We start from the raw sequence: 14,576 nt of genomic DNA, 5'->3' as shown, positions 1-14,576 counted from the left end.
CCGAGAATCAGTGGGTGGAATGTCAAGCACCCTTATACATTGAAACTGGCTGGCTGGTAAATTTACCAACAAACACGCTCGATATTTCTCCAGGGTGTTTCAGACTTTCCTATGAATGCCAGCATAAAATGTAAGAAATACATACCTGGCATTGTCATCATCTGCATTAATGAGAGATTGGAGAAGACTATTGACCTTCTTTGCGCGATCAGTAATTTCTTTGCTACCATCACTGTATGCCGGGGTTATCAGTATACTGCTGACAATACCGGGACAGAAGGCTAACATCTGTCTCCCAGCTAGCTCTAGGAACTCGTGTAGCCAGTCCACAGCATGCATTTGTATGATCTTATCTGCGCATCACCATAACGACGTAGAGTATTAATCACTCTATTGTTTGCTAATCATTTTATTGTTTAAAAGTGATGGAGCTCAGGATAATTCACGCACAATATTTAAATAAGTAAATATGTTCTAAAAACTGAATGATGATTTCTTATGATGTTATTTTAGGCAAAAAGCTAGAATATTTCTATTTCAAGATATTACTCCTCAAAAGCTCTACAACAAAAAAAGATAATTGCAGCGGTATATATTTGACGTTTTAAAGTCTATTTTCACATGGTTATAAACCATGCATTTGTTTCATTGTTATAGGCTACTACAGGAAATATTGTTGTTTTTAGGCTCTAAAACAAATTAAAGAGTATTTCCTCGACCATGCAAGAAAACTTTGTATGCTGAGGATTGATTGTATGTCCTCATGATAATATGGCATACAGTACACTGGGAAGACTACTCCGAAAACAAGACAAGGAGTAGTCAACAGCCACTACTAGCGCAGTGATTGAAAGCAAAGGCTGATGATTGGTTGTTCAACACTATGGCTGTCATCACACTGTCATCAATTTGAGCGGAAGGGAACTACGACTGACCATAACCTAGCTATGACCAAAACATGATGCAAATTCTAAATTCTGTCGACGACTATCTAACAGACCCTCTAATAGACCGTCTAGTAAGAAAAGATGCTGTAGTTAAAATACCTTTAGATTGACTGTGAAGTATTAAGGTGTTTGTCATGGATGAGAAGTCAACCACAAAGTCATCTTCGGCCAATCCTTGATTTCTTTTCTCCGTTGAGACTCTGATTTGTTTTGAAAACTGTTGAAGTACCTGCTCACACCTGTCACAATCAACAGCCCCTCGATGAAGTGTCACAGAGGATAAGAATACTGTGCCTTATTATACCATCAGACCAGAGGGCTAATAAAAGGGCTAAGTAATAGAAGGGCTAAAAAGAGAGCTAATTGAAGACAGAAACTGTAAGGGTTTTACTCATTTAATTTAAATAAAAACATGCAATGGGCAGCACAGGAAATAACGCAACAACAACCAGAACTTATAGCCTTTTAAGGCGAAACTGAAAGCAATACATATTCGGCAAAGAATAAGGATATGACACCCTATATTATAGCAATAGATGCTTCAGATGCAATGAAATCTTCCTATAACAGAGATTAGCTTGACTGCAGAGGAAACAACTCGAATTGCAGGATACTACCATGGCAGTACTGAATTGCAGCTACTGCCATGGCAGTACCATTTTTTGAAGCTTAAAATCTCGAAATTCACGTCATTTTTGCGTGATTCTAACCCTTTGGCTGGGGAAACGACCAAAATGTCGTTTATCGGTTGCGTGGGGAAACGACATTTATGTCGCTTTCGGTAGACTTTCTAAAGCTGTCGTCTAATAAAGTTAAACAAAAGATATGAATGCTAGTAAGTTTTAAATAGCATCAACAACATATTAGTCGATGAATTACAATATGAAACGATTATCTTAGAGGCATTGCTTTGTGCTAAAAGCTAACGAAATCGCGCCTCCTTGGAAAAGAATAAAAGTTGGAAAAACCAGTCAACATCGGCTCTACTTTCAAAACGGTAAAATAAAAAATTATTTGATCTTGTGATCGTTAGTGATTTTTTGTCTGATCAGAATAAAAACGATTCAGATGATAGAAGTGATGTAAACTTTTTGGACTTTTACCGGTATTATACTTGGAATATACAGAGAAAAACGATCGTTATGGTAGCCCGCATGGCAATGTTATAGCGTTGGACTCTGCCAAAAGGAATGCTTCCAAGCATTTCATACAGAGACAATTGCACATGGTTGTATTTTTTGTAGTAGTAGATATGTAAATGAATGCTTATGCACAAAAAATTTTGTTCATAGAAATAAATTCAAGTTTGAGCTATGCATGTAACATGCTATGCATGTAATATGCATAGCACAAACTTAAATCTACTACTTGCTCAGTATTATAGACTATAGTATAAGTGCATTATTTTTATCATGGTGCTCTATTAATTTTACTTTTTAACTCTACAATATTATTTAATTAAATTGTTTCATAGGAGACTACTCGTCTCCTACACCATTCAGCATTGTACCCGGTGATAATTCTACTTCATGCTAGCTGTGGCCGACCCCTTTAGCAGCTCTCATTCACATTATATTTTTAATAAGCGTTGTTAAAGCCAATCTCAATAAACATTTTTATATTTAGAAAACTGGTTTATAATGTCCAATTTGCTGTTAGAACATGTGCCCCTGACATGAAAATGAAAAGGACCTCTTAGATGAGGCTTATGATTGCTTGTGTTGTAGGAGCATATACTTACATGTGCCGTACTTCGACATTTTGCTCCCCGAGGATGCAGAAAAGGCCATCGAGAAACTCAGGCAAATAAACCAGCATATTTATATCTGGAACTGTGTTCAACAGACTTATCTGCAAAAAGTAGTTACAAAGTCACACAGTTAGTATTAATAAAATGCTAAATAGAATTCTACACAGAAAATAGAATTTCTGCGAAATGATTTAATAATATAAATAAAAGGAAAAAAATAACTAAAAATTCTTTGCATCTGTTTCATGCCACTGAGCTCTTGAGGTGACAACTGATTTTCAGTGACTTTTAGCTGAGCATTTTTTTGTTATATAGACATGTATATATAGATATATACATAAATGTAGATATATATATATATATACATAAATGTAGATATATATGTTTTAATGAAAACAATGGATATGCATTAGGGACCTTTGAAGTGAGGACCCATGAGTCGTAACTTAAGGTGCATATGTAGCGTTGTGCTACACATGCAGTTAATTATCTCCATCACACGCTCTAATTCATGAGAGTTTACAAATTTGTTACACGCATCCAAAATATTTGTCAAAAAAAATTGATTTTTGCAAATTATTCAGGAAAAAAATCGTGATTTTTTTCGGAAAAAAATCATGATGTAAATCAAGGATTCAACGCATTTGTCTTTTTAGTTGCAACCCTACTAGTTGTGCAGCTGACTGACAACCCTACTAGTTGCAACCCTACTAGTTGTGCAGCTGACTGACAACCCTACTAATTGCAACCCTACTAGTTGCAACCCTACTAGTTGCAACCCTACTAGTTGCAACCCTACTAGTTGCAACCCTACTAGTTGCAACCCTACTAGTTGCAACCCTACTAGTTGCAACCCTACTAGTTGCAACCCTACTAATTGCAACCCTACTAGTTGCAACCCTACTAGTTGCAACCCTACTAGTTGCAACCCTACTAGTTGCAACCCTACTAGTTGCAACCCTACTAGTTACAACCCTACTAGTTGCAACCCTACTAATTGCAACCCTACTATTTGTGCAGCTGACTGACAACCCTACTAGTTGTGCAGCTGACTGACAACCCTACTAGTTGCAACCCTACTAGTTGTGCAGCTGACTGACAACCCTACTAATTGCAACCCTACTAGTTGCAACCCTACTAGTTGCAACCCTACTAGTTGCAACCCTACTAGTTGCAACCCTACTAGTTGCAACCCTACTAGTTGCAACCCTACTAGTTGCAACCCTACTAGTTGCAACCCTACTAGTTGCAACCCTACTAGTTGCAACCCTACTAGTTGCAACCCTACTAGTTGCAACCCTACTAGTTGCAACCCTACTAGTTGCAACCCTACTAGTTGCAACCCTACTAGTTGCAACCCTACTAGTTGCAACCCTACTAGTTGCAACCCTACTAATTGCAACCCTACTATTTGTGCAGCTGACTGACAACCCTACTAGTTGTGCAGCTGACTGACAACCCTACTAGTTGTGCAGCTGACTGACCCTACTAGTTGCAACCCTACTAGTTGTGCAGCTGACTGACCCTACTAGTTGTGCAGCTGACTGACCCTACTAGTTGTGCAGCTGCCTGACCCTACTAGTTGTGCAGCTGACTGACAATCTATGGAATATATATTTTACTGTAATATGCGTGCGGCCCTTACTAGTTATCACTCTATAAAGTTTGTTACATTTTCATGTCATTTCTCCTGTAGAGAAAAAAACAAAATGAATGCAAACAGAGCAGCAAACTCTTGCATACAGACTTGTACCTCGACGTATTAACCAAGAAATACTTCTCTACCTACCCAGGAAGTAACAAATCGCCTACAAAATGGTTTACGAGTGTAGATCCTCTCTCGTAAAAGAGGTATAAATGAAGGGATGTTGAAGAGTGCGCTCTCGGTTACGATGTCTTTCATGAGTCTATCTAGTAACTCTGAACCATTCCTTACGTTTCCATCCATATCATCGGCTAGCTGAAACATGGAGAGTAGTAGGAGATACATACATGTAGATCAGCCACTTAAATTGGTGTTACATAGAGAACTTGGAGGTGAACCAAGTGCAAAGCTCTTTCGAAGGCATCAATGGGGAAAAAAAGAAAAGCAATGCTTTACTTAAAATTAATACAAAAATGTAAGAGACAAATATAAAAATACATTTTCAGAAAATTATTTCAAGTGGAATGGAGAGACTGAATAATTAAAAAATATGCAAAAGAATTGATATTAAATGCAAAAATAAATTAAATGTGAATACAAAATTCATGTAGTCTATATTATCTCCGTGTCTCTATCATCTCCTCTAACAATGTTATTCTGTCTTCTATATTGTTATGGCAACACCTACTTGTACACTCATCGTATTTATTATTAAGAGCGCCCGTGGTTTAGTGGTCTAAAACACCTGACCTACAAGCTACAAGTCGGGGTTCAATTCCTAGAAAAGGTCACTGGACAGGTGATAAGAACGACATCCAATCTTAAATCGCTCTCCGCAAATGGGCATGTCTCCAGTCGCTGAGGTTTTCAGGGTCATCAGCCCATAGCTGATGGCCCTGGACTCGGACATGTCACAGAGCCATTGTTTGTGCAGCAATGCTTTTACAAACATGCACAACCTCTGCTAAGCTTACTCCATACTCAATGTTTGACAGATTGCTCATACAATTTATTATTAAGTTTTTGAGCTGTAGACTCAGACTTGATACACTCCACCACTCTCCATTGCAATCTATATGAGAAGCGATCTATATGAGAAGCGATCTATATGAGAAACGATCTATATGAGAAGCGATCTATATGAGAAGCGATCTATATGAGAAGCGATCTATATGAGAAGCGATCTATATGAGAAGCGATCTATATGAGAAGCGATCTATATGAGAAGCGATCTATATGAGAAGCGATCTATATGAGAAGCGATCTATATGAGAAGCGATCTATATGAGAAGCGATCTATATGAGAAGCGATCTATATGAGAAGCGATCTATATGAGAAGCGATCTATATGAGAAGCGATCTATATGAGAAGCGATCTATATGAGAAGCGATCTATATGAGAAGCGATCTATATGAGAAGCGATCTATATGAGAAGCGATCTATATGAGAAGCGATCTATATGAGAAGCGATCTATATGAGAAGCGATCTATATGAGAAGCGATCTATATGAGAAGCGATCTATATGAGAAGCGATCTATATGAGAAGCGATCTATATGAGAAGCGATCTATATGAGAAGCGATCTATATGAGAAGCGATCTATATGAGAAGCGATCTATATGGGAAGCGATCTATATGGGAAGCGATCTATATGAGAAGCGATCTATATGAGAAGCGATCTATATGAGAAGCGATCTATATGAGAAGCGATCTATATGAGAAGCGATCTATATGAGACGCGATCTATATGAGAAGCGATCTATATGAGAAGCGATCTATATGAGAAGCGATCTATATGAGAAGCGATCTATATGAGAAGCGATCTATATGAGAAGCGATCTATATGAGAAGCGATCTATATGAGAAGCGATCTATATGAGACGCGATCTATATGAGACGCGATCTATATGAGAAGCGATCTATATGAGAAGCGATCTATATGAGAAGCGATCTATATGAGAAGCGATCTATATGAGAAGCGATCTATATGAGAAGCGATCTATATGAGAAGCGATCTATATGAGAAGCGATCTATATGAGAAGCGATCTATATGAGAAGCGATCTATATGAGAAGCGATCTATATGAGAAGCGATCTATATGAGAAGCGATCTATATGAGAAGCGATCTATATGAGAAGCGATCTATATGAGAAGCGATCTATATGAGAAGCGATCTATATGAGAAGCGATCTATATGAGAAGCGATCTATATGAGAAGCGATCTATATGAGAAGCGATCTATATGAGAAGCGATCTATATGAGAAGCGATCTATATGAGAAGCGATCTATATGAGAAGCGATCTATATGAGAAGCGATCTATATGAGAAGCGATCTATATGAGAAGCGATCTATATGAGAAGCGATCTATATGAGAAGCGATCTATATGAGAAGCGATCTATATGAGAAGCGATCTATATGAGAAGCGATCTATATGAGAAGCGATCTATATGAGAAGCGATCTATATGAGAAGCGATCTATATGAGAAGCGATCTATATGAGAAGCGATCTATATGAGAAGCGATCTATATGAGAAGCGATCTATATGAGAACACAACGATTTGGCATTCAAAGCAAACCATGGAACGAATGAACTTTGCATGCCAAAGCTTGATCGTGCATTCTTTTACCATTGGCAATATTTTCAGTTTCTCATCCTGACCTACCTTGCTTAACCCATTGAAGATTTCATTGAAGTTTGAGAGTACAGAGCCTCGGGCAACCTTGCATATATTGTAGAGTGACTCGCAAGCATAATATCGTATCCTTTGGTCTGGATCACAGAAGCAGTTGAGTGCTGGTCGTACTAACTTTGATACAAACCTCTCTGTATCCTAAACAAGGCATACGTAATATGAAAGAATGCCGAAACCCAATTCTTCTTATTTATAAAGAAACTTTCATGTCATCAATAATAGATGTTAGATATGAAAATATGTAACAAGTGGGCGCTGGAGTTCTAGAGAAGCCACAATTTTACAACTTTATTGAAGTTCGAATTAAGACCCGGCTCCCTTGCCCTCTCAATTAAAATAAAATGTTTAAAAGCAGCAGCTGGCAATGAGCACACACAGTTATAAAAAACACTTAAAACTGGTTAAATGGCTGCCACATTAAAAGGTCATTTCAAAACAATTATTCCCACCATGTTTTCAGCTTTCTGTAAAATATTACACTTCCTACAAGATAATCACGGATTAAAGTGCTTAGCAAGTGAATGTTTATGTGAAAGAGATATATTTATTAAACTATAAATTGCACGTGTTAAAATTAGGAATATACAGATACAGTATTATAAATACATGCTAGAAGTTAACATAGTCGTAAGCAAGCTCACCTTGCCTAGCGCTATAGCGCAAGCTGCCAAACCAATGAGTCCTCCGTTGCGAGGCTGCGATGTGGAGGCATTAGCAAAGTCCCGCCCTAACACAGTGATGATCTGTTCAACTCCTTTAAAGTTTTCTTTAGAAACATAATCTTTTATCAACCTTAAAAAACATCAATAGACAGTTAACAAAGGGAACAGAAATGTGGCCCTTTTGATCTTTTACTTTAATTTTTGAAAATCTCCAAAACTTAACAGAGAGAGGCTTAAATATGTTATTGCAAAGCCTATTAATAGGTCATGGCTGATCTTGGCAACGTTGCACCCACCAGCATCATATACGTCGACCGAACAAGTGATTCGAGAAGTGCTAATTAGAGGTGGAACGAGACACGAGACGTCTCGAGTATCGACCTGTCTCGTCTCGTATCGGTCTCGTCTCGACTTCACTATTGCCAAACTCGAGACAGGAAATAGAACTAAAGCGCCTGCGCACGGTTGTCAAAACATGGCTTCTTGCGGTAGCAACAACTCCATGTATTGTTTTGGATTTCGGGCAGCTGCCTTTAAAGTTATACCCGGTCCGTTACTACCTGTTGCTATTGATTATGTTGGCCACCGAGTCTCATCATGTAGTACGGACAACGGCCCTGTTAATATATTGTACAGTAATACTTCAACTTACGAGTGCTCCAACGTACGAGAAACTTGAGATACGAGCCAGCTTTTAAGCAAGTTTTAGCACTAACATACGAGCCATGTTTGAGATACGAGCTTTGAGTCAGTTGCCAAGTATGCCGGAGGTGTTTTATGAGAACAGCATCACTCTGTATTTTTCAACTGCTCAGGTTATGCTGTTGTACCGTGTTTTTTGTGCACGGTTTTCTGTGCAGAATTATGTGAATTAAACGTTCTGTGCGTAGACCGAAAGTTTGCCAGTAAAATGAAAGATAATACAAAGAAAAAGCAAATGATAACAATTGATATTACACGGAAAAATATTGAAAAATATGCGAAATGTGTATGCGTGATTGAGCTAGCTCGGCAATATGACAGAAATACATTCATAATTATCAAACAGAAGGATTATATTCAGGGCATTTAGTTCGCAAAAGGACTAACCATAGTTTCTAAACGGTGCGGCGATCTTCACGACCGCTGATGGCATTGGACAAACAATTGGCCGGTGACAGCGTAGCTGAAACGATGCTATGTGAAATGGCCGGTGCTATCTATCCAAACTGTTTAATAGACATTCGGACAAGTTGGCTAGTGGTCGTGCATTAACCATTTGTGACGACACCTGTGTTCGTCCTAATCGCAACATGTTGCAAGGGCGACAAAGGCAAACGTCCTTAGATAGGTTTATCTTAAAACGGTCGGCTAGTCGTGAAAGCGAAAAAAAGGAAAACTTTCTCGCTAACTAGCGAGAAACTTGAAACTATGAACGCCGAAGATATTTTAATTACGTTTAGTTGAAAATGAAAGTTTGCTTTTAGGTTTGCTTCTAAGTTTGTCTTTTAACATTTTGATAAAATTCAAATTTATTAAAGTCAACTGTTGTAACCAAAAATAACTTATATCTCCCTCCCTGGCAAATGCGAGTGTTAACTGCTATTGTATGTATTTAATTTTACATTTTAATTAATCACATTTCCTTGCATTATTTTTATTTGTTGTTTTTTGAAAGCATGTAGTACGTAAAGGCAATAACCAACATGCTATTTCTGTTACAATATCTTGTTTTGAGTGTTTTATTTGCTTTTTTAGAGTATGGAAACAAATCAATATATATTTAATTGTTCTATATATAAATAAATTGCACCAACATGCGAGTAAATTGACATACGAGCTCAGTCTCGGAACGCATTAAGCTCGTAAGTTGAAGTATGACTGTAGTTCGGTTCTGTGCCCTTTTAACGGATACCGGGTCGTATCCAATTACCCTCCGAATAATCCAATTTAGTAAATAAGACTATTGCGGGTAAAATGTCTGTGTTTTATCATATCGTGTTTAAACACCAACTGCCCTTCATAAAATTCGGGCCTCTTTTATATACTACCAATTGCGGGTAAAACTTGCCCGGACAAGGAGAAACGAACGAAAGGCCGTGTCGACCATAGTCCGTGTTCGGTTAACAATGACGTTATTGTTAGTTCAATATAAGAATTTATATGTACATGTATACAGTAATTCATATAATTTCATGAGTACAATTTAAATATAATTCACATACTGCAGTTAATACACAAACAAAACTTAACATTAATGAAACGATAAGAATGAAAGTGTTTGTTTTAGTTTTGATTAATTACAGGATCAGATGTCAGGTATAAACAAGTATTTATTAGGATTTATTTATGTAAGTTATAACACAAGCAGCATCCGCCATTGAGGTTGTCTCCCGGTCTACCGGAAGTCACAATATAACCTCTAAACTAATAACTAAACTAAATCTATAACATCTCCCTTCACTACCAAAATGTTTAAACCATAAACCATTTCCAGAGATAAAAGGTAGAACCCAAACTTGTAAATGTGATTGTCAAACAATATAATATCCAACAAGTAAACTACAACTACTAACTACCAAGAAAAACTATAATCTCTAAGTAAAACACGGGATCCCACCCAAGCACCCGGAACCCCACCCAAGAGCATGAGGTATCAGCCGACCACGGCTCAGGACCCACTTATGAACACTCATACTGATCTAAATACGCAGGTCTTTTTAGTTCTCTGCCAAATCTAGACCGCGTTACCACCGGACTCGATGCTCGGACAATTTGCGGTGCGCTCACGATGCTAGTCGACAGTTCATCAGAACCCCCTGGTTTGCTTGTGCGGACTCTGTTTGGATCCCCAGCACTTGCATTTTTTATAATTTCTGAATCATTGTTGGGCATAGGAAACTCTTTAGGAGGCCCTGAGCTATTGACTTGACTACTTTGTATATCTATACTATTACGTCTGAATACCATGTTGTTGGCTGTCTTCACTAAATATGATCTATCACTATGTGTATCCACAATCTCACCTTGTATCCATGTATCCTTTGCAGTTCTGAAATATACTTGTTGCTTTGATCTAAACATTTCTTTTTCAGGCCCAGCTTTTCTATCATGGTAATACTTATCCTTTGCTTTGCATTCGCCTAGTGCTAATCTGATATCACCTAACTCGTATGTCTGAACTTGATACCTACTTTCTGGGAGGGACAGACCATCCCGCAGAGAGCGCCCCTGCAGCAGCTGGGCAGGGGTAGGCAAGCCCTCTGCAACCGGCGTGTTGCGGAGAGTGGTTAACCCTTCCCACCAGTCAACACATCGACCCATCATCGACTTTACCGTTTTAATAGTTCGCTCAACTTGGCCGTTCCCTGAGGGATGAAGCGGCGAACTGGTGACATGCTTAATTTCTTTTGAATTACAGTATTCTCTAAAATATGAAGACGAGAACCGAGGATCGTTATCTGATACCAGTACTTGCGGAGTCCCAAAATCTGAAAACACTTGTGATAGTGCTTGTGCCACAGTTTTAGCAGTTGTGGTCGCTAATTCTTTTATCGCCGGCCATTTGGAAAGATAGTCTACTATCATAAGGTACTCCTTACCTTTGAAACCAAACAAATCGACACCAACTTTCTGAAATGGGAAATCTGGTATTGGTACCGGAATCAGTGGTTCTTTCTTACCTTTTCTTTCCACTGTACGACAAGGCTCACAAGCCATGCATTTGTCTTCTATCCGCCGTCTTAAGCCAGGCCAAAAGGCAGCTGTCTGAGCGCGTTGTAATGTTTTAGTTATACCCTGATGAGCAGAATGCAATGTATCTAAAACCTCATTTCTCAATGTTACCGGAATTACTAGTCTGCTGCCGTAAAATACAATACCCCCTACCTCAACTAGGTTATTTCTCAGACTCCAGTAGGGTAAAGCCTGACTTGGGCACGCTCGTCTGGCAGTTGGCCACCCTTCCCTGATGAACTGCAGCACTACAGCCAGTTCTTCATCATTCCTCGTAGCCAGGGCATACTTACACATAGTCTTTTCAGATCTAATTACCACATTGCAAACCTGCATAAGCGGATCCGGTCCCAGATCTTCTACCAGCCCTGTACCTGCAGGGCACGTTCTGGAGAAAGTATCAGCTATTACCATGTCCTTACCCGGAACATAAGTCAGCGTGAATGTGTAACTTAGTAGCTCCAGTCGCATGGCGGCCAGCCTAGGGGAAAGCGTGGCTATCTCTTTTTCCATGATACCCAACAGCGGTTTGTGGTCTGAGGCAATGGTGACATGTCTGCCCAAACAGTAATATCGGAATCGTTTGCATGCAAAAACAGTAGCCAACAGCTCCTTCTCGATTTGCGAGTACCTTTGTTGGGTTTCCGTTAGAGACTTAGCCACAAACTCAATGGGCCTACCATCCTGTAGGAGTACGGCTCCCAAAGAATGAGAGCTAGCATCAGCTGAGAGGGTGACTGGAGAGTTTGGATCAAAGTAAGAAAGAGTGGAAGCATCAAGGATACTCTTTTTCAATGCCTCAAAAGCCTGGGCTTGCTTAATCTCCCAGATAAATTCCTTCGACTTTTTGCACACATCTCTCAAAGGGTAAGTCAATTCAGACAGCCCTGGAATGAATTTGGAAAAGTAGTTTATAAATCCGAGTACCCTCTCAACTGCTTTGCTATCAGTGGGTATGACCATATTCTTCACAGCACTTACCTTGTCGGCCCCAGGTCGGACGCCGTGTTCGGATAACTCATGACCTAGAAAAGTCACCACTTGTTGTCCAAAAACACTTTTCTCTTTGTTTAGGGTTAGGCCAGCGCTTTTACATCTCTCTAAAACTTGGCGTAGCCTATCATTATGCTGCTCTAACGTTTTGGCATGGATCAAAATATCATCGATATATACCTCTACTCCCTCAATGCCTTGTAACATGTCAACCATTTTGGCATGAAATAGCTCAGGTGCGTTACATATACCCATAGGGCATCTGAGGTATCTAAACTTAATGTATGGTGTGACGAAACAGGTGAGCCTCGAAGACTCATAAGTCAATGGCAACTGGTGGAAGCCTTGCTTCCCATCTAAACAACTGAAATACTTAGCCCCATGTAGACGAGCAAATATCTCTGTGCTGGTACTAATGAGACACCGTGTTCTGATCAATTGAGTATTTAAGTACTGTGGATCCAAGCATATTGTGATCTTATCATTTGGTTTTCTAACAGTTACTGTTGGACTTAGCCACTCGGAGGGCTCGTCATCCCTACATATGATACCATCATTTTCCAGTTTGTTCAATTCATCTTTGAACTTTTGTCTAATACCCTGTGGTATTGTTCTAGGTGCTACTGCTTTAGGCACAGCTGAGGGCTTTAACTGAAACTTGATTTCGTTTTTAAGCTTACCCAAACCCTGGAAAACACTCTCATACCTTTTCACAATGTCTTCACATTTTTTAGAACCGGCATTGCTGATTGACAGCTCGTTTACTACATTTACACCCGGTATGAGCCTCAAATCCTTGATGGCAGGTAATCCCAACAGAGTCCCCTGATGCGCTGAACCATCAACTACATAAAACATCGTTTCGCATGCCCTTTTATTGATTGTCACCCGCAATGAGACTTTACCGAGTGGCCGAATTTGTTGGCCCCCAAAACCCAGTAGTGAAATCCTAGTGCTCTTGATGCGACTAACCCCCAAACTCTTCAAAGTAGACATGTCCATAATGCTTACCTGGGCCCCCGTGTCAACTTGACATTTTACAATTTTGTCCACAATAGAAATATCTAAGAACCAACCCCCATCACCCCCGTTAACACTAAAAACTGAAAATTCAATGTCACTCTCTTCTTCAGAGTCTGGGTTTCCTACAGACACCGCCAGTGCCTGATGCTTTCCATACGCATTACCCTCCCATTGAGAATCTACTTCTACAGATAGAGTTTTTAGAGAATTGTCACTTCTCTGTCCTCGGCCTTGTCTGCACGCTCGGGCAAACGATTGAATAGATTGCATGTGTTACACCGCTTTCCATACGCGGGACACCGGCCTTGTGCATGGCTACCCCCACAATATTTACAGTCAAAAACCAGTTTTTTGTCAGAATGAGGTGTAGTTTGACCTCTCCACTTTCGGTTTATTGCATTCACTGGTGCCACTCCTCCTTCAGCACCTAGGCCTACTGAATTTCCTACTGAGCTGCTAGAGCTGCCTAGCCCATCTACTTCCTCTCTCTGATGCTTGAGAATTATTTCTTTGGCCCTCATTTTTGATTTAATTGCATCTAAAGTCACACGGTCATCTAATTGCAACTCCCTGGATAACTCTTTATCTTTCATACCAGCCAAGATTCTTGTTCTCAACATAGACACTTGTTGTTCATCTCCCCAATTACATTTGGTGACTAACTCATATAGCGCTCTAATGTATTCCTCACTAGATTCATGATTACCCTGAACACGGTTAGAAAACAGTATACTGTAGTGAGCAGTCTCTGGGTTGGAAATATGCATCAAACGCAGCTAATGTTCTGGCATACAATGTATTCGCAGGCGTACCACTAGTATCAGGTGCTACTGTTAGCAAAGGGAATATTTTTTCAGCTTCTTCCCCCATTACAAAAATGAGTATGTCCACTTGTTTCTGGGCTGTTTTGGCATCAATGTCAGCTGCACTCCTATATCTGGCAAAACGCTTTTTCCACTCAGGCCACATTTCACTGGCATTAGTGAAATCCAGTTTACTGGGAGGTTTTACTGCTGGCATAATTTCTGTAGACTGAAGAATACTATATGGTTACTATACTGCACTTATCTGAGAGGATTAAAGTCAGATCAATATTCCATTGATAGACTGATTTGCCTGTGGCACGCTTTGTTGAGACAATGT

The 14,576-nt window shown here is 39.5% G+C and overlaps 1 protein-coding gene across 1 annotated transcript in view; it reads right to left on the bottom strand.

The window, feature by feature from the left end:
• Positions 1-14,576, bottom strand: part of LOC137386793 (protein VAC14 homolog) — a 38,654-nt gene that overhangs the window by 22,321 nt on the left and 1,757 nt on the right. The window contains exons 2-7 of the mRNA XM_068072941.1: positions 7,683-7,833; positions 7,012-7,179; positions 4,487-4,657; positions 2,689-2,798; positions 1,047-1,186; positions 146-353 (exon numbers count right to left, since the gene is read on the bottom strand). Coding sequence (XP_067929042.1) covers positions 146-353; positions 1,047-1,186; positions 2,689-2,798; positions 4,487-4,657; positions 7,012-7,179; positions 7,683-7,833 — 948 coding nt within the window. The remainder of the gene's footprint in view (positions 1-145; positions 354-1,046; positions 1,187-2,688; positions 2,799-4,486; positions 4,658-7,011; positions 7,180-7,682; positions 7,834-14,576) is intronic.

The sequence above is a fragment of the Watersipora subatra genome, chromosome 2, assembly GCF_963576615.1.
Source record: "Watersipora subatra chromosome 2, tzWatSuba1.1, whole genome shotgun sequence".
Taxonomy (NCBI): domain Eukaryota; kingdom Metazoa; phylum Bryozoa; class Gymnolaemata; order Cheilostomatida; family Watersiporidae; genus Watersipora; species Watersipora subatra.
The sequence above is the reverse complement of the archived record's forward strand: the minus strand, read 5'-3'. Positions and strand labels throughout refer to the sequence as shown.